This window comes from Oncorhynchus mykiss, chromosome 10, assembly GCF_057628025.1.
Source record: "Oncorhynchus mykiss isolate SJ-2025 chromosome 10, ASM5762802v1, whole genome shotgun sequence".
NCBI classification, from domain to species: domain Eukaryota; kingdom Metazoa; phylum Chordata; class Actinopteri; order Salmoniformes; family Salmonidae; genus Oncorhynchus; species Oncorhynchus mykiss.
In genome coordinates, this window is record NC_143031.1 from 921,325 (window position 1) to 940,367 (window position 19,043).

Sequence of the window (19,043 nt, forward strand, 5' to 3'; positions counted from 1 at the left end):
ACAACAGCAAAGGACATTGTGAAGATGCTGGAGGAAACAGGTACAAAAGTATCTATATCCACAGTAAAATATCCACAGTAAAACGAGTCCTATATTGACATAACCTGAAAGGCTGCTCCAAAACCGCCATAAAAAATCCAGACTACGGTTTGCAACTGCACATGGGAACCAAGATCGTACTTTTTGGAGAAATGTCCTCTGGTCTGATGAAACAAATTGAACTGTTTGGCCATAATGACCATCGACCATTTCCAAGCTGTTTAAAGGCACAGTCAACTTAGTGTATGTAAACTTCTTACCCACTGGAATTGTGATACAGTGAATTATAAGTTAAATAATCTGTTTGTAAATAATTGTTGGAAAAATTACTTGTCATGCACAAAGTTGATGTCCAAAACAACTTGCCAAAACTATAGTTTGTTAACAAGAAATTTGTGGAGTGATTGAAAAACTAGTTTTAATGACTCCAACCTAAGTGTATGTAAACTTCCGACTTCTACTGTATGTATGTATGTATGTATGTATGTATGTATGTATGTATGTATGTATGTATGTATGTATGTATGTGTGTGTGTGTGTGTGTGTGTGTGTGTGTGTGTGTGTGTGTGTGTGTGTGTGTGTGTGTGTGTGTGTGTGTGTGTGTGTGTGTGTGTGTGTGTGTGTGTGTGTGTGTGTGTGTGTGTATGTATGTATGTGTGTGTGTGTGTGTGTGTGTGTGTGTGTGTGTGTCGGTGGTGCGTGTCTGGACCTCTGAACAGGGCTACTGATCTGGACAGAGACAGCAGAGTGAAGAGGATCAGTGTTCCCACAGCCAGCCAGTTAGACGACACCGTGTAGTGTTCTAGACGATACCGCTGGAACAGGAAGTGGTAACACTTCTACAAAACACAACACAGAAAACACTTGATCAATACACAGGAAACGTATGTCTTCATCCATTGTCTGACTTCAGATAGAGCGACGGCCGTCTGCATTGATTGGTCTGTTAACTCGCAAACACTCATGGGAATAGATGAAAAGTAAATAGGCTTCAATACAATGTCACAACATTACCAAGGTGACATCGTCTAATGAACCACCTTTCATCCTCAAAAGAGTAGCTGTTCGGCCATGAATAGTGCACCGAGTTCTGCAGCACAGCTGACAGCTTTCTGCTGTGTTATCGAGTTGGCCAAATGTTCCAAAGTAACGAGGCACAGTGCCAGCTGTCAGAGTCAGATACATGCTGATTTCTGAGAACGGCCCCACAACTTTGGTGCCGTACAACTTCATCAACAAGCTGGCAACCTAGTTAACGCAATGGCCATTCAAACAAGCTAGCAGTAACCTTCTAACTGGAACAAGTTTGCTCTGCTGATCAAGCACGGTTGATTGAGCTAGTTTGCCTGATGAATTTGTACTGCATCAAAGTACTAGGACTGTTCTCAGAAATCCGTTGGTTTGCGTAGTTGTCTGCCGGTGTCCCATAGCTACAGTAGTCATTGGAGACAGCAGTGATTTTCAGAAGGTAAAAACTAGTGTTAGGCTGATGCACAAAAATCTAGATTTTTAGAGATGAGCTCCACGATTTGCCAGACAGGATCCTGGCGCTACTTGTTGGAAGACAATGGTCTTTAACAGCAAACTATGTGTCTGTCTGTGTGTGTGTGTGTACCTGTAGTGAAGACAGTGCTACGGCCCCTGCCAGACAGATGAGGGGGTAGATGGGGAACAGGAAACGTTCCTCTTTATGAGGTCTGGTGAAGAAAACCAGCATCCACAGGTACATAGGAGACAGAGTCAACCAATATGGCTTTCCCAGGTTCTGCACTGTAAAACACACACACACAATGTTAGAGTAAAGACAAATTTATTGGAAATGTTAAGAATTTGTATTTATTATTGAATATACAGTACCAAAAGTTTGGACACACCTACTCATTCAAGGGTTTTTCTTTATTTTTTACTATTTTCTACATTGTAGAATAATAGTGAAGACATCAGAACTATGAAATAACACATGGAATCATGTAGTAACCAAAAATGTAAAAGTGTTAAACAAATACAAATAGATTTGATATTTTATTCTTCAAAGTAGCCACCCTTTGCCTTAATGACAGCTTTGCACACTCTTGGCATTCTCGCAACCAGCTTCACCTGGAATGCTTTCAAACAGTGTTGAAGGAGTTCCCACATATGCTGAGCACTTGTTGGCTGCTTTTCCTTCACTCTGTGGTCCAACTCAATTGGGTTGAGGTCTGGTGATTGTGGAGGCCAGGTCATCTGACCAAGAGGGAGAGCCATGGAGTGCTGCATCAAATAGCCCTTACACTGCCTGGAAGTGTGTTTTGGGTCATTGTTCTGTTGAAAACCAAATGATAGTCCCACTAAGCCCAAACCAGAATGCTGTGTTAGCCATGCTGTTTAAGTGATAGCTTTCCAAGATGGTGTAGCAGTCGGACGTCTGTTTTGTCTTGTCCCGTCCCGTCTATATATTGTTTTCTTCAGATATATTTTTAGACTGAACATACTCTCCTCCAACCCGCCTCACCCAATGTGGTACGGGGGTTTCAGCAGGTTCTTCTGTTGCAATGTCCCCCCATGGCCCATCTGCTAGCCCCGGCCTGCTAGCTGTCTGAATCGCCATGTCGCTAGCTCGCCTAGCTACTCACTGGACCCTATGATAACTCGGCTACACATGCCTCTCCCTAATGTCAATATGTCTATTGTTGTTTTGGTGACTGATTATTGTCTTATTTCACTGCAGAGCCTCCAGCCCCGCCCAATATGCCTTAGCTAGCCCTTATGTTCCACCCCCCACACATGCGGTGACCTCACCTGGCTTAAATGGTGCCTCTAAAGACAAAACCACTCATCGTCACTCAATGCCTAGGTTTACCTCCACTGTACTCACATCCTACCATACCATTGTCTGTACATTATGCCTTGAATCTATTCTTCCGCGCCCAGATATCTGCTCCATTTACACTCTGTTCCTAACGCACTAGACAACCAGTTCTTATAGCCTTTAGCTGTACCCTTATCCTACTCCTCCTCTGGTGACGTAGAAGTTAATTAAAATGTGAAATAAATAAAATAAAAAGTGTTCCATGAATTCTAAATAAATCACGGAGAGTGTCACCAGCAAAGCACACCAACACCGTCACACCTCCTCCTCCATGCTTCAAGGTGGGAAACACACATGCGGTTATCATCCGTTCACCTACTCTGTGTCTCACAAAGACACGGCAGTTGGAACCAAAAGTCTTGAATTTGGACTCCACCCGTCTAATGTCCATTGCCCAAGCAAGTCTCTTCTTCTTATTGGTGTCCTTTAGTAGTGGTTTCTTTGCAGGAATTCAACCATGAAGGCCTAATTCACACAGTCTCCTCTGAACAGTTAATGGTGAGATGTGTCTGTTACCTGAACTACGTGAAGCATTTATTTGGGCTGCAATTTCTGAGATGCAGTTAACTCTAATGAACTTATCCTCTGCAGCAGAGGTAACTCTGGGTCTTACTTTCCTCTGGTGGTCCTCGTGAGAGCATCATAGCGCTTGGTTTTTGCTACTGTACTTGAAGAAACGTGAAAAAGAAATGAAAGAAATGATGGACTGTTGTTTCTCTTTGCTTATTTGAGCTGTTCTTGCGATAATAGGGGGTTATCTTCAGGATACCCCACTACCTTGTCACAACACAACTGATTGGCTCAAACTCATTAAGAAGGAAATCAATTCCACAAATGAACTTTTAACAAGGCACACCTGTTAATTGAAATGCATTCCAGGTGACTAACTCATGAGCCTGGTTGAGAGACTGCAAAGCTGTCATCAAGGCAAAGGGAGGCTACTTTGAAGAATCTCAAATATATTTTCATTTGTTTAACAGTTTTTTGTTTACTACATGATTCCATGTGTTATTTCATAGCTTTAATGTCTTCACTATTATTCTACAATGTAGACAATAGTAAAAAATTAAAAAATCTCTTCACAGTACCCAAGTCCAGAACAGACTATGGAAGGCGCACAGTACTATATAGAGCCATGACTACATGGAACTCCATTCCACATCAGGTAACTGATGCAGCAGTAAAATTAGATTTAAAAAACAGATTAAAAAAACACCTTATGGAACAGCGGGGACTGTGAAGCAACACAAACATTGGCACAGACATATGCATACACACACACACATGGATTTAGTCATATAGATATGTGGTAGTGGTGGAGTAGGGGCCTGAGGGCACACAGTGTGTTGTGAAATCGGTGAATGAATTATAATGTTTTTAAAATTGTAGAAACTGCCCTAATTTTGCTGGACACCAGGAAAATTCCTTGGCAGCAGTTAATGGGGATCCATAATAAATACAAATACAAAAAAAACCTGCAATGAGTAGGTGTCCAAACTTCTGACTGGTTCTGTAAATGTTTGGAAATTATACGGTTGTATATAGAAATGCTTATTGAAGACATCATGTAGAGCAGTTTACTGTTTTAAACAGTATCTGTTTATACGTCTCCATGTTTCAAGTCACTTCACTGTAGTTAAATGCGGTGATTCGCATGATCAAAACAGTTGTATAGCATGGATTCCGAATGGTCAGACCAGCATTGGACAGACCTAAACACGGGTGCTTCCCGTTTTAATTTCTGCCTATAGGCGGGGAGGAGCAGAATGGAGACATGGTCTGATTTGCCAAAGGAGGGCTTAAATCCCTCTCAGAATGGTGAATAACAATGATCCAATGTATTATTCACGCGAGTGAGGCAAGAGATGTGTTGGTGGAAATTCTGTAGCATTTTCCTTAACAGTCCGTTGTTAAAGTCCCCGGCTATGATGAATGAATGCGGCCTCTGGATATTCTGTTTCCAATTTCTTCAAAGTCCCATGTAATTCCTTCAGTGCCAGCGCGGTATCGGCTTGTGCGTGTGTGTGCGTGTGTGTGAGGGATCACAAAACATACTCCTCCGCCTTTGCTTTTCCCACAAAACTAATTTACCATGTCCACGCAATGTACCAAGAACCCCGTAAACTGCATAGCTTGATCAAGCATCTCCCCCAATAACCAAGTCTCTGTGAGGCAGATTACGTTACAGTCTCTCTTATCTCTCCGAGCTCACAAAGTTTATTGTCTAGAGACTGTACATTAGCAAGTAATATACTAGGAAGCGGAGAGTGGTTTTTCCTTTTCCTTAAATCAGACTAGAACTCCAGCTCGCCTTCCCCTCCTCCAGCAGTGTTTTTTCGTGATGAATGGAACTACTGCAGTCTAGACCGAGGATCCCGCTCTGGAAAGTCATCTCAGATTTGCAAGATGGCGTAGCAGTCAGACGTGTTGTCGTGTCGTGTCCCTTGTATTTATATCGTTTTTCGTTTTTTTTTTACATATTTTTCTTCGCTTATCTTTTAAAACATTTTGCTAAACCTCAACTTCTAAATACTCTCCTGCAACCCGCCTCACCCAATGTAGCTTTTTTTTCCCTAAAGTATTTATATTTACTTCGAATCCGGAACCCCTCAACTGAAGCTAGCCAGCTAACTACCAGCTATCAGTCAGCAAAACATTGCTAGCGGTCTTCAGCTAACCTTTAGCTCGGAAAGCTCTCGCCAGTTCGAACAAAGCGACTCTAACCAGAGCATAACGGACCTATTATTTTTTTTATCCCCAGATTCCCACCGCAAATGGAACATTTTCAGCTGGATCTTCACAACTAGCTAACCGCAACCCCGGATGATTACTCCTGGCTAGCGTTTCCACCCACTTAGCTTGAAGCTAGCCCGGCCAGAGCTCCTGTGCTACCACCGAAGCATACTCCTGGGCTACAATATCCGGACCCACAACCGGTCTATCGTTGTCACCGCATGAAGAGGCATAAACAGACTCACCCCATCGCGACGCCCCCCAAAGGCTAACTTTCTAGCCCTTGCTATCTCCTTGCTTGCTAATTCGGCCTGCTAACTGCTAGCTTGTTTAGCCCCGGTCCGCTAACTGCTACCTTGTTTAGCCCCGGCCTACTAACTGTTAGTTTGTTAGCACAGGCCTGCTAACCGTCTGAATCGCCGCGTCCCAAACACTCACTGGACCCATATTTACTTTCAAACTCTTTTCGATTTTTATTTTGTTTATACCTTCCGGTAACCTGCCTCACCCAATGTGATACGGAATCGCTATAATTTGTTATTTTTAGAACACACTCAAGAACCTCCAGAAGCTAACCAGCTAACTAGCTACAAGCTATTTAGTCATTGTTAGCCACTGCTAGTGGCTTTTACCTTTTACCTTCTGCACAGCCAGCCAGTTTTTTAACCTGGATAATACTCGCCAGTCCAGCTTCCCTGCCCCATCCACCGCTGCCCCCTGGACACTGATCACTTGGCTACATAGCTGATGCATGCTGGACTGTCCATTAATCACGGTATTCCATTCTGCTTGTTTATGTTTTATCTGTCGGCCCCAGCCGCACTCAGGCTCTGTGTGTAGTTAATCCGACCCTCCCTGCCTAGTCAACGCCATTTTACCTGCTGTTGTTGTGCTAGCTGATTAGCTGTTGTTGTCTCACCTACTGTTTTAGCTACTGTTTTAGCTAGCTCTCCCAATTCAACACCTGTGATTACTGTATGCCTCGCTGTATGTCTCTCTCAAATGTCAATATGCCTTGTATACTGTTGTTCAGGTTAGTTATCATTGTTTTAGTTTACAATGGAGCCCCTAGTTCCACTCTTCATACCCCTGATACCTCCTTTGTCCCACCACCCACACATGCGGTGACCTCACCCATTACAACCAGCATGTCCAGTGATACAACCTCTCTCATCATCACCCAGTGCCTGGGCTTACCTCCGCTGTACCCGCACCCCACCATACCCCTGCCTGCGCATTATGCCCTGAATATATTCTACCATGCCCAGAAATCTGCTCCTTTTATTCTCTGTCCCCAACGCTCTAGGTGACCAGTTTTGATAGCCTTTAGCCGCACCCTCATTCTACTCCTCCTCTGTTCCGCGGGTGATGTGGAGGTAAACCCAGGCCCTGCATGTCCCCAGGCACCCTCATTTGTTGACTTCTGTGATCGAAAAAGCCTTGGTTTCATGCATGTCAACATCAGAAGCCTCCTCCCTAAGTTTGTTTTACTCACTGCTTTAGCACACTCTGCTAACCCTGATGTCCTTGCCGTGTCTGAATCCTGGCTCAGGAAGGCCACCAAAAATTCTGAGATTTCCATACCCAACTATAATATTTTCCGTCAAGATAGAACTGCCAAAGGGGGAGGAGTTGCAGTCTACTGCAGAGATAACCTGCAAAGTAATGTCATACTTTCCAGGTCCATACCCAAACAGTTCGAACTACTAATTTTGAAAATTACTCTCTCCAGAAATAAGTCTCTCACTGTTGCCGCCTGCTACCGACCCCCCTCAGCTCCCAGCTGTGCCCTGGACACCATTTGTGAATTGATCGCCCCCCATCTAGCTTCAGAGTTTGTTCTGTTAGGTGACCTAAACTGGGATATGCTTAACACCCCGGAAGTCCTACAATCTCAGCTAGATGCCCTCAATCTCACACAAATCATCAAGGAACCCACCAGGTACAACCCTAAATCTGTAAACAAGGGCACCCTCATAGACGTCATCCTGACCAACTGGCCCTCCAAATACACCTCCGCTGTCTTCAACCAGGATCTCAGCGATCACTGCCTCATTGCCTGTATCCGCTACTGAGCCGCAGTCAAACGACCACCCCTCATCACTGTCAAACGCTCCCTAAAACACTTCTGTGAGCAGGCCTTTCTAATCGACCTGGCCCGGGTATCCTGGAAGGACATTGACCTCATTCCATCAGTTGAGGATGCCTGGTCATTCTTTAAAAGTAACTTCCTCACCATTTTAGATAAGCATGCTCCGTTCAAAAAATGCAGAACTAAGAACAGATATAGCCCTTGGTTCACTCCAGACCTGACTGCCCTCGACCAGCACAAAAACATCCTGTGGCGGACTGCAATAGCATCGAATAGTCCCCGCGATATGCAACTGTTCAGGGAAGTCAGGTACCAATACACGCATTCAGTCAGGAAAGCTAAGGCCAGCTTCTTCAGGCAGAAGTTTGCATCCTGTAGCTCCAACTCCAAAAAGTTCTGGGACACTGTGAAGTCCATGGAGAACAAGAGCACCTCCTCCCAGCTGCCCACTGCACTGAGGCTAGGTAACACGGTCACCACCGATAAATCCATGATTATCGAAAACTTCAACAAGCATTTCTCAACGGCTGGCCATGCCTTCCGCCTGGCTACTCCAACCTCGGCCAACAGCTCCGCCCCCCCCCGCAGCTACTCGCTCAAGCCTCTCCAGGTTCTCCTTTACCCAAATCCAGATAGCAGATGTTCTGAAAGAGCTGCAAAACCTGGACCCGTACAAATCAGCTGGGCTTGACAATCTGGACCCTCTATTTCTGAAACTATCCGCCGCCATTGTCGCAACCCCTATTACCAGCATTTTCAACCTCTCTTTCATATCGTCTGAGATCCCCAAGGATTGGAAAGCTGCTGCAGTCATCCCCCTCTTCAAAGGGGGAGACACCCTGGACCCAAACTGTTACAGACCTATATCCATCCTGCCCTGCCTATCTAAGGTCTTCGAAAGCCAAGTCAACAAACAGGTCACTGACCATCTCGAATCCCGCCGTACCTTCTCCGCTGTGCAATCTGGTTTCCGAGCCGGTCACGGGTGCACCTCAGCCACGCTCAAGGTACTAAACGATATCATAACCGCCATCGATAAAAGACAGTACTGTGCAGCCGTCTTCATCGACCTTGCCAAGGCTTTCGACTCTGTCAATCACCATATTCTTATCGGCAGACTCAGTAGCCTCGGTTTTTCGGATGACTGCCTTGCCTGGTTCACCAATTACTTTGCAGACAGAGTTCAGTGTGTCAAATCGGAGGGCATGCTGTCCGGTCCTCTGGCAGTCTCTATGGGGGTGCCACAGGGTTCAATCCTCGGGCCGACTCTTTTCTCTGTATATATCAATGATGTTGCTCTTGCTGCGGGCGATTCCCTGATCCACCTCTACGCAGACGACACCATTCTATATACTTCCGGCCCGTCCTTGGACACTGTGCTATCTAACCTCCAAACGGGCTTCAATGCCATACAACACTCCTTCCGTGGCCTCAAACTGCTCTTAAACGCTAGTAAAACCAAATGCATGCTTTTCAACCGTTCGCTGCCTGCACCCGCATGCCTGACCAGCATCACCACCCTGGATGGTTCCGACCTTGAATATGTGGACATCTATAAGTACCTAGGTGTCTGGCTAGACTGCAAACTCTCCTTCCAGACTCATATCAAACATCTCCAATCGAAAATCAAATCAAGAGTCGGCTTTCTATTCCGCAACAAAGCCTCCTTCACTCACGCCGCCAAACTTACCCTAGTAAAACTGATTATCCTACCGATCCTCGACTTCGGCGATGTCATCTACAAAATTGCTTCCAACACTCTACTCAGCAAACTGGATGCAGTTTCACAGTGCCATCCGTTTTGTCACTAAAGCACCTTATACCACCCACCACTGCGACTTGTATGCTCTAGTCGGCTGGCCCTCGCTACATATTCGTCGCCAGACCCACTGGCTCCAGGTCATCTACAAGTCCATGCTAGGTAAAGCTCCGCCTTATCTCAGCTCACTGGTCACGATGGCAACACCCATCCGTAGCACGCGCTCCAGCAGGTGTATCTCACTGATCATCCCTAAAGCCAACACCTCATTTGGCCGCCTTTCGTTCCAGTTCTCTGCTGCCTGTGACTGGAACGAATTGCAAAAATCGCTTAAGTTGGAGACTTTTATCTCCCTCACCAACTTCAAACATCTGCTATCTGAGCAGCTAACCGATCGCTGCAGCTGTACATAGTCTATCGGTAAATAGCCCACCCATTTTTACCTACCTCATCCCCATACTGTTTTTATTTATTTACTTTTCTGCTCTTTTGCACACCAATATCTCTACCTGTACATGACCATCTGATCATTTATCACTCCAGTGTTAATCTGCAAAATTGTAATTATTCGCCTACCTCCTCATGCCTTTTGCACACAATGTATATATTTTTTCTACTGTGTTACTGACTTGTTAATTGTTTACTCCATGTGTAACTCTGTGTTGTCTGTTCACACTGCTTTGCTTTATCTTGGCCAGGTCGCAGTTGCAAATGAGAACTTGTTCTCAACTAGCCTACCTGGTTAAATAAAGGTGAAATAAAAATAAACAATAAAAAGGTGCTTGTCGGTCATAGGAAATAATACTAGTACATTTGTGACCAGATCATTATTTACAAAAACAAACAAAAGACTGCAAAGTCAGCTGGGAGCGAGCGACAGGGCGACCATCGTCAGCGCCATCTTGTTGCAAATTTAGGGCCTTGGGGCTGAAGTCCTCCCTGTGCAATTGGATCCTAGATTTCCTGACAGGACAACACCCGGTAGTGAGGGTAGGCAACAACACTTTCGCCACGTTGATCCTCAACACAGGGACCCCCAGGGGTGTGTGCGCAGACTGCATAGCAACGCACGACACCAACTCAATCAAGAAGTTTGCTGATAACACGACAGTGGTAGGCCTGATTACCAACAACGACAAGACAGCCTACAGGGAGGAGGTTATAGCTCTGGCGGAGTGGTGCCAGTAAATTAACCGCTCACTCAACGTCGACCAAATGATGGAGCTTATCGTGAACTACAGGAAACTGAAGAGGGAGAGAGCCCCCATCCTCATCCTAGATAGGGTCAAAAGCTTCAAGTTCCTCAGCGTGCACATGACTGAGGACCTGAAATGGTCTCGACACATCAACATTTTGGTGAAGAAAGCGCAATAGCACTCTACAACCTCAGGCGAGTGAAGAAATTTAGCAAGGCAACCAAGAACCTCACAAACTTCTACAGATGCCCCATTGAGAGCATTCTATCGGGCTGCATCACCGCCTGATACGGCAACTGATCCGCCCTCAACCACATGGCTCTCCAGAAGGTGGTGCGGACCGCTAAATGCATCACCAGGGCCCCGCTGCCTGCCCTCCAGGACATCTACAGCACCTGGTGTCAAAGGAAGGCCAAGAAGAAGATCATCAAGGACCTCAGCCACCTGAGTCATGGACTGTTCACTGGGCAGACGGCGACAGTACAGGTGCATCAGAGCCGGGACCAAGAGACCAAAAAACAGCTTCTATTAACAGGCCAGACTTTTGAACAGCCATCACTAGCATCTACCAGTTGATGCACACTCACTCACACAAAAGCTAATCACACAAACCTCATACTCACCAACACCTTTGTTGCTTTTATGAATTTTGTCTTGCTGCTTTTTGTTCTATGTTGCTATGTCTGTATGCTACGCCTTGCTTGTCCTATTTTGCTCTGTCTGTATGCTATGTCTTGCTTGTAATTGTTTTTAATAACCTGCCCAGGGACTGCGGTTGAAAATTAGCCGGCTGGCTAAAACCGGCACTTTCACTGAAACGTTGATTAATGTGCACTGTCCCTGTAAAGATAAAATAAACTAAAACTCAAACACACTTACAACCAAAGCTACTGTCCCATGTTGTAGAGACATTGAACCACTTGTCACTTCCTGTTTCAATTTAAATACCGTATCACCGACATTGCTTATTATAATATTTCTAATACTGCAGATTGTATGTTAGTGCCGCTGTTTATACACACCAAATATTTCTTTATAAAGTAGATGGTGGGTGTGTGGCTGCGTGTGTGGCTGCGTGTTACCATTGAAGCGTTGTAGTAGCGCCTCCATCAGAGCAGTGAGAGGTAGAGACAGCAGCGCCAGGACAAACACCACATTGAAGTTCAGGAAACCATTTATAAAGTAGAACGGCCACGGCTCTGTACCTAAACACATAATGCACAACGCAAGCACACCACACAGTGTTAGATCAATGTTATGATACAAAACACAGTATAAGTCAATCATAAACAGTAAACATGCAGTCATGTTTCATGCAAAAAAATTTAAATAGCCTTGCACAAGTCTTGGCTTGACCCAGAACGGCTCATATGAGCAGGAGCCCATCTCCTGTTTCTGTAGCGTGAGGCAGCTTGATGTACAAGTATAGCCCCTGAACAGGACGCTAGTACATGATAGACTGGGGGTAAGGCTCTAACTCCTCAAAGGGATTCTTTGGGATTTTGGCAATGAGGCCCTTTATCAACTTCCCCAGAATCAGATGAACTAATAGATACCATTTGTATATCTCTGTGTCCAATAATCTACACAAGCCTATCTGACTCTAGGGAAGTTGATAAAGGGCCTCATTGTTAATTATGATCCAGAAGTATCCCTTTATTCCTGAGGGCCAGACGCATTGGGTCTCATTTTTACCTTCTTTGGAATGGCTCGGCCCGGGATCGTACTCCCAACTTTCCAATCCCAGGGCGGACACTAACCACAGGGCCACTGAGTTGGTAACACTGTCCTTTCAATCCCAGGGCGGACACTAACCACAAGGCCACTGAGTTGGTAACACTGTCCTTTCAATCCCAAGGCGGACACTAACCACAAGGCCACTGAGTTGGTAACATTGTGAAACTTCTAAAGCCACCAGACCTCAAATGACATTAGAACATAGAACAACAGATCAATGCAGCTGATTCTGACTCAACTCTTTAATAAATACCACCTGACTTGACTGCTTCAGAAGAGGACCTATCAAGCTAGCTAACTGAATCAGAAGAGGACCTATCTAGCTAGCTAACTGAATCAGAAGAGCACCTATCTAGCTAGCTAACTGAATCAGAAGAGGACCTATCTAGCTAGCTAACTGAATCAGAAGAGGACCTATCTAGCTACCTAACTGAATCAGAAGAGCACCTATCTAGCTAGCTAACTGAATCAGAAGAGGACCTATCTAGCTAGCTAACTGAATCAGAAGAGCACCTATCTAGCTAGCTAACTGAATCAGAAGAGGACCTATCTAGCTAGCAAACTGAATCAGAAGAGGAAATATCTAGCTAGCTAACTGAATCAGAAGAGGACCTATCAAGCTAGCTAACTGAATCAGAAGAGGACCTACACTACTGTTCAAAAGTTTGGGGTAACTTCAAAATGTCCTTGTTTTTGAATGAAAAGCACATATTTTCTCCATTAAAATATCAAATTGATCAGAAATAGTGTAGATTTAGTTAATGTTGTAAATGACTATTATAGCTGGAAACAGCAGATTTTTTCATGCAATATCTACATAGGCCCATTATCAGCAACCATCACTCCTGTGTTCCAATGGCACGTTGTGTTAGCTAATCCAAGTTAATCATTTAAAAAAAGGCTAATTGATCATTAGAAAACCCTTTTGCAATTATGTTAGCACAGCTGAAAACTGTTGTTCTGACTAAAGAAGCAATACAACTGTCCTTCTTTGGACTAGTTGAGTACCTGGAGCATCAGCATTTGTGGGTTCAATTACAGGCTCAAAATGGCCAGAAACAAATTAGTTTTTTTCTGAAACTCACCAGTCTATTCTTGTTCTGAGAAATCAAGGCTATTCCATGAGAGAAATTACCAAGAAACTGAGGATCTCGTACAACGCGGTGTACTACTACTCCCTTCACAGAAGAGCGCAAACGGTCTCTAACCAGAATAGAAAGAGGAGTGGGAGGCCCCGGTGCACAACTGAGCAAGAGGACAAGTACATTAGAGTGTCTAGTTTGAGAAACAGACGCCTCCACTGTTCTCCACTGGCAGCTTCATTAAATAGTACCAGCAAAACACCAGTCTCAACGTCAACAGTGAAGAGGCGACTCCGGGATGCTGGCCTTCCAGCCAGAGTTCCTCTGTCCATTGTCTGTGTTCTTTTGTCCATCTTAAACTTCTATTTGTATTGGCCAGTCTCAGATAAAGGCTTTTTCTTTGCAACTCTCCCTAGAAGGCCAGCATCCTGGAGTCGCCTCTTCACTTGACATTGAGACTGGTGTTTTACGGGTACTATTTAATGAAGCTGCCAGTTGAGGACTTGTGCGGCGTCTGTTTCTCAAACTAGACACTCTAATGTACTTGTCCTCTTGCTCAGTTGTGCACAGGGGCCTCCCACTTCTCTTTCTATTCTGGTTTCCAGCTACAATAGTCATTTACAACATTAACAAAATCTACACTGTATTTCTGATCAATTTGATGTTATTTTAATGGCAACATTTTTTTGCTTTATTTGAAAAATAAGGATATTTCTAAGTGACACCCAAACTTTGGAACGGTAGTGTACCTAGCTATCTAACTGCTTCAGAAGAGGACCTACCTAGCTAACTATATCAGAAGAGGACCTAGCTAGCTGCTTCAGAAGAGGACCTACCTAGCTAGCTAACTCCTTCAGAAGAGGACCTACCTAGCTAGCTAATTCCTTCAGAAGAGGACCTAGCTAGCTAGCTAACTGCATCAGAAGAGGACCTAGCTAGCTAGCTGCTTCAGAAGAGGACCTAGCTAGCTAGCTAAATGCATCAGAAGAAGACCTAGTTAGCTAGCTTACTGCATCATAAGAGGACCTAGCTAGCTAGCTAACAGCATCATAAGAGGACCTAGCTAGCTAGCTAACAGCATCATAAGAGGACCTAGCTAGCTAGTGTGTGTGTGTTTACCATAGAGATCTGGGCCATGGGGGGTGAAGACATTATAGAGTAGAATATTGAGGGGAGCAATGACCAGTTTCCCATAGCAACAAGAATCCATCACCATCAGAGGCACCTGGAAAACACACACACACACACACACACAAAATTAGTTCTGAGTGCTTCTTCTCCTTACACAGCGATCAACTAAAGATAATGACAAAGTTCTTAACAAACATTCATAACTCAGTGGGTAGTGTGTGTGTGTGTGTGTGCGTCACCAGGAACAGCAGCAGAGAGACGGTTGCCCAGGTGATGAAACTATTCCACTTCCTCTTCAGCACAAGCAGGTCGAAGGCGATCGGTAGCCTAGTAACCACATCAACCAATCAGAGACAGCATGACTATTTTTATTTTATCTTTATTTAACTAGGCAAGTCAGTTAATAACAAATTCTTATTTAGAATGACGGCATACCCTGGTCAAACCCTAACCCTGCCTTAGACCACTGCAACAATCAGGAGACCATACTTAGAACCCCTGACCTCAAACCCAGTCGTATTCAAACTTTTTCAGCAGGGACTCAAATTTCTTCAGAAACATCTGTAAATTTCTAGATCAACAAATAACCTTCAATTTAATACAATTTAATGGCTCCCTCTTACTTCTTTTGCTCCCTAAAACAAAACATAGCCCTGCCCTAGTAGTAAATTATTCTCCACTTCCTGCCAGCTGAAACTTACTATACAGTAATGTATTTATATCATACTTCTTTACAATTAACTCTGCACAAGGAACAGCTCTTACCCAAGCAGAGCGGAGAATGGCCAGCCAATGATAGCCCCAGCTGCCACGCCCATCACAGCCAGGAAGGGCGTGTCTTGGAACCATCCAGTCATGGCAACCAGAGTAGAATACATACAGAAGGAAGAAGGCAGGAATGCTGGAGAGAGAGACGAGAGAGACAGAGAGAGAGCGAGAGAGAGCGCGAGGGACGCAGAGAGAGAGCGCGAGGGACGCAGAGAGAGAGAGCGCGAGGGACGCAGAGAGAGAGAGCGCGAGGGACGCAGAGAGAGAGAGCGCGAGGGACGCAGAGAGAGAGAGCGTGAGGGACGCAGAGAGAGAGAGAGCGAGGGACGCAGAGAGAGAGAGCGCGAGGGACGCAGAGAGAGAGAGCGGGAGGGACGCAGAGAGAGAGAGGGCGAGGGACGCAGAGAGAGAGAGCGCGAGGGACGCAGAGAGAGAGAGAGAGCGCGAGGGACGCAGAGAGAGAGAGAGAGCGCGAGGGACGCAGAGAGAGAGAGGGTGCGCGAGGGACGCAGAGAGAGAGAGCGCGAGGGACGCAGAGAGAGAGAGCGCGAGGGACGCAGAGAGAGAGCGCGCGAGGGACGCAGAGAGAGAGCGCGCGAGGGACGCAGAGAGAGCGCGCGAGGGACGCAGAGAGAGCGCGCGAGGGACGCAGAGAGAGAGCGCGCGAGGGACGCAGAGAGAGAGAGCGCGAGGGACGCAGAGAGAGAGAGCGCGAGGGACGCAGAGAGAGAGAGCGCGAGGGACGCAGAGAGAGAGAGCGCGAGGGACGCAGAGAGAGAGAGCGCGAGGGACGCAGAGAGAGAGAGAGAGCGCGAGGGACGCAGAGAGAGAGAGAGAGCGCGAGGGACGCAGAGAGAGCGCGAGGGACGCAGAGAGAGCGCGAGGGACGCAGAGAGAGCGCGAGGGATGCAGAGAGAGCGCGAGGGACGCAGAGAGAGCGCGAGGGACGCAGAGAGAGCGCGAGGGACGCAGAGAGAGAGAGAGAGAGAGCGCGAGGGACGCAGAGAGAGAGAGAGAGAGAGCGCGAGGGACGCAGAGAGAGAGAGAGAGAGAGAGAGCGCGAGGGACGCAGAGAGAGAGAGAGAGCGCGAGAGACGCAGAGAGAGAGAGAGCGCGAGGGACGCAGAGAGAGAGAGCGCGAGGGACGCAGAGAGAGAGAGCGCGAGGGACGCAGAGAGAGAGAGCGCGAGGGACGCAGAGAGAGAGAGCGCGAGGGACGCAGAGAGAGAGAGCGCGAGGGACGCAGAGAGAGAGAGAGCGCGAGGGACGCAGAGAGAGAGAGAGCGCGAGGGACGCAGAGAGAGAGAGAGCGCGAGGGACGCAGAGAGAGAGAGAGCGCGAGGGACGCAGAGAGAGAGAGAGCGCGAGGGACGCAGAGAGAGAGAGCGCGAGGGACGCAGAGAGAGAGCGCGAGGGACGCAGAGAGAGAGCGCGAGGGACGCAGAGAGAGAGCGCGAGGGACGCAGAGAGAGGGACGCAGAGAGAGGGACGCAGAGAGAGGGACGCAGAGAGAGAGAGAGAGGGACGCAGAGAGAGAGAGAGAGGGACGCAGAGAGACAGCGTGAGGGACGCAGAGAGACAGCGTGAGGGACGCAGAGAGACAGCGTGAGGGACGCAGAGAGACAGCGTGAGGGACGCAGAGAGACAGCGTGAGGGACGCAGAGAGACAGCGTGAGGGACGCAGAGAGACAGCGTGAGGGACGCAGAGAGACAGCGTGAGGGACGCAGAGAGACAGCGTGAGGGACGCAGAGAGAGAGAGAGAGGGACGCAGAGAGAGAGAGAGGGACACAGAGAGAGAGAGAGGGACACAGAGAGAGAGGTAAACAGAGAGAAACAGAGAGGAGAGAGAGAGAGCAAGAGAAGTGTGAGAGGTCATGAGCAGATGAGCTCTTACATTTTTCAACATGTTTTTAGAATAAGATAAACTTGGATTTTCTCACGAGGACATATAACCTTCACTCTAAACCAAAACTCCAAACCTTCAACCTGTTTTTGGACAAAATGACATGGAAGGATTTAATTCCAAGGACTATAGTGAATAATCTGGCAAACCATGGCCAGCAAAATAAGCAAAAAATAAACCTGAGAATAGCATCCAACCTGGAACTGAGTGAGTAATATTTAGTATGAAGCTATTTTTAAAGGCAAGAAGAAAAATAAATTACAATTATCTATTTTACTTTACAAGGACTGAGTTAAGTTTAGGCTACAAAGCTTGCTAAGACAGAACAGATGTCTCCAACTTCAATTACACTGACGTGTGAAGTGAGAGGTGTCAAAGCTCCCATCACAGAGTACTACTCTCTCATTGAAATGAAGGATACATTCACCCAGCTGGAGGTAAGGCAGGTGGAGCTGGAATAGCAGATGAACACACTCCAGTCAACACAAAAAAATAGTTCGGCTCAACAACACCCCCTCAACCAGACCCAGAGAGCTGCAGGTGAAGAGATCTGCTCTCTGGAATGTGGTGAGACAACATCAACAGAAAAAAGAGCAGGAGAACAAACAACTAGAGAAGGAGGTGAAAACGATGACGTGTGGCGGAGAACAACCCATTGGAGAGGTGGCCACCCCCGCAGAGAAGCCAGCAGAACAGCCCATTGGAGAGGTGGCCACCCCCGCAGAGAAGCCAGCAGAACAGCCCATTGGAGAGGTGGCCACCCCCGCAGAGAAGCCAGCAGAACAGCCCACCTCAGACCCTGACCATAGCCTCGACACCACAGCAGAACAGCCCATTGGAGAGGTGGCCACCCCCGCAGAGAAGCCAGCAGAACAGCCCATTGGAGAGGTGGCCACCCCCGCAGAGAAGCCAGCAGAACAGCCCACCTCAGACCCTGACCATAGCCTCGACACCACAGCAGAACAGCCCACCTCAGACCCTGACCATAGCCTCGATACCACAGCAGAACAGTCCACCCCAGACCCTGACCATAGCCTCGACACCACAGCAGAACAGTCCACCCCAGACCCTGACCATAGCCTCGACACCACAGCAGAACAGTCCACCCCAGACCCTGACCATAGCCTCGACACCACAGCAGAACAGTCCACCCCAGACCCTGACCATAGCCTCGACACCACAGGGGCCCAGGGGGTCCCAACCCCCTCTGAGAACCCCCCCCCCCCCCCACACACACACACACACACCCACCCACTGAGGACACACACAAGCCACAGATTGTACTCCTTATGGACTCAAACGGGAAATATATACAAGAAAATAAACTTTTCCCCACACACACTCTGGTGTCCAAACACCCATCGCCCAGCCACATAACAATACACATAGGCACAAGGGAGTGATTGAAAAGTGATGGAAAAAGCTGCTTATATTTTCCCCAACGCACAAGTGGTGATCTCTCCACCCTGCTAGAGGTGAAAGAAACACACACCTATTTAGGCGAGGTGCTGGCTAGTGGAGTAGAACACTTGAACAATAAAGGAGAGCCACACACTCTGGGATGCAAAATTATTTATGTCCAACGTTTCAACAGACAAGCTGTCTTCATCTCCACCCTGCTACCATACAGCGGGTAAACGCAAGTATTTTTCTGTGACGGTGCCTCAAAACCAAATGTCTTACCTGGCCCACCACCCACCCTGGACTTGACGACCAGGTCCACCTATACAAGGCAGCAGTGCCCACCACCCACC

General features: G+C 46.9%; 1 protein-coding gene across 1 annotated transcript in view; it reads right to left on the reverse strand.

Annotated features, from left to right (window-relative positions):
• The window catches only part of alg9 (ALG9 alpha-1,2-mannosyltransferase), a 47,189-nt gene that overhangs the window by 15,027 nt on the left and 13,119 nt on the right, over positions 1-19,043 (reverse strand). The window contains exons 6-11 of the mRNA XM_021617332.3: positions 15,383-15,518; positions 14,857-14,944; positions 14,606-14,711; positions 11,750-11,872; positions 1,655-1,809; positions 749-878 (exon numbers count right to left, since the gene is read on the reverse strand). Of these exons, the coding sequence (XP_021473007.2) occupies positions 749-878; positions 1,655-1,809; positions 11,750-11,872; positions 14,606-14,711; positions 14,857-14,944; positions 15,383-15,518 (738 nt within the window). The remainder of the gene's footprint in view (positions 1-748; positions 879-1,654; positions 1,810-11,749; positions 11,873-14,605; positions 14,712-14,856; positions 14,945-15,382; positions 15,519-19,043) is intronic.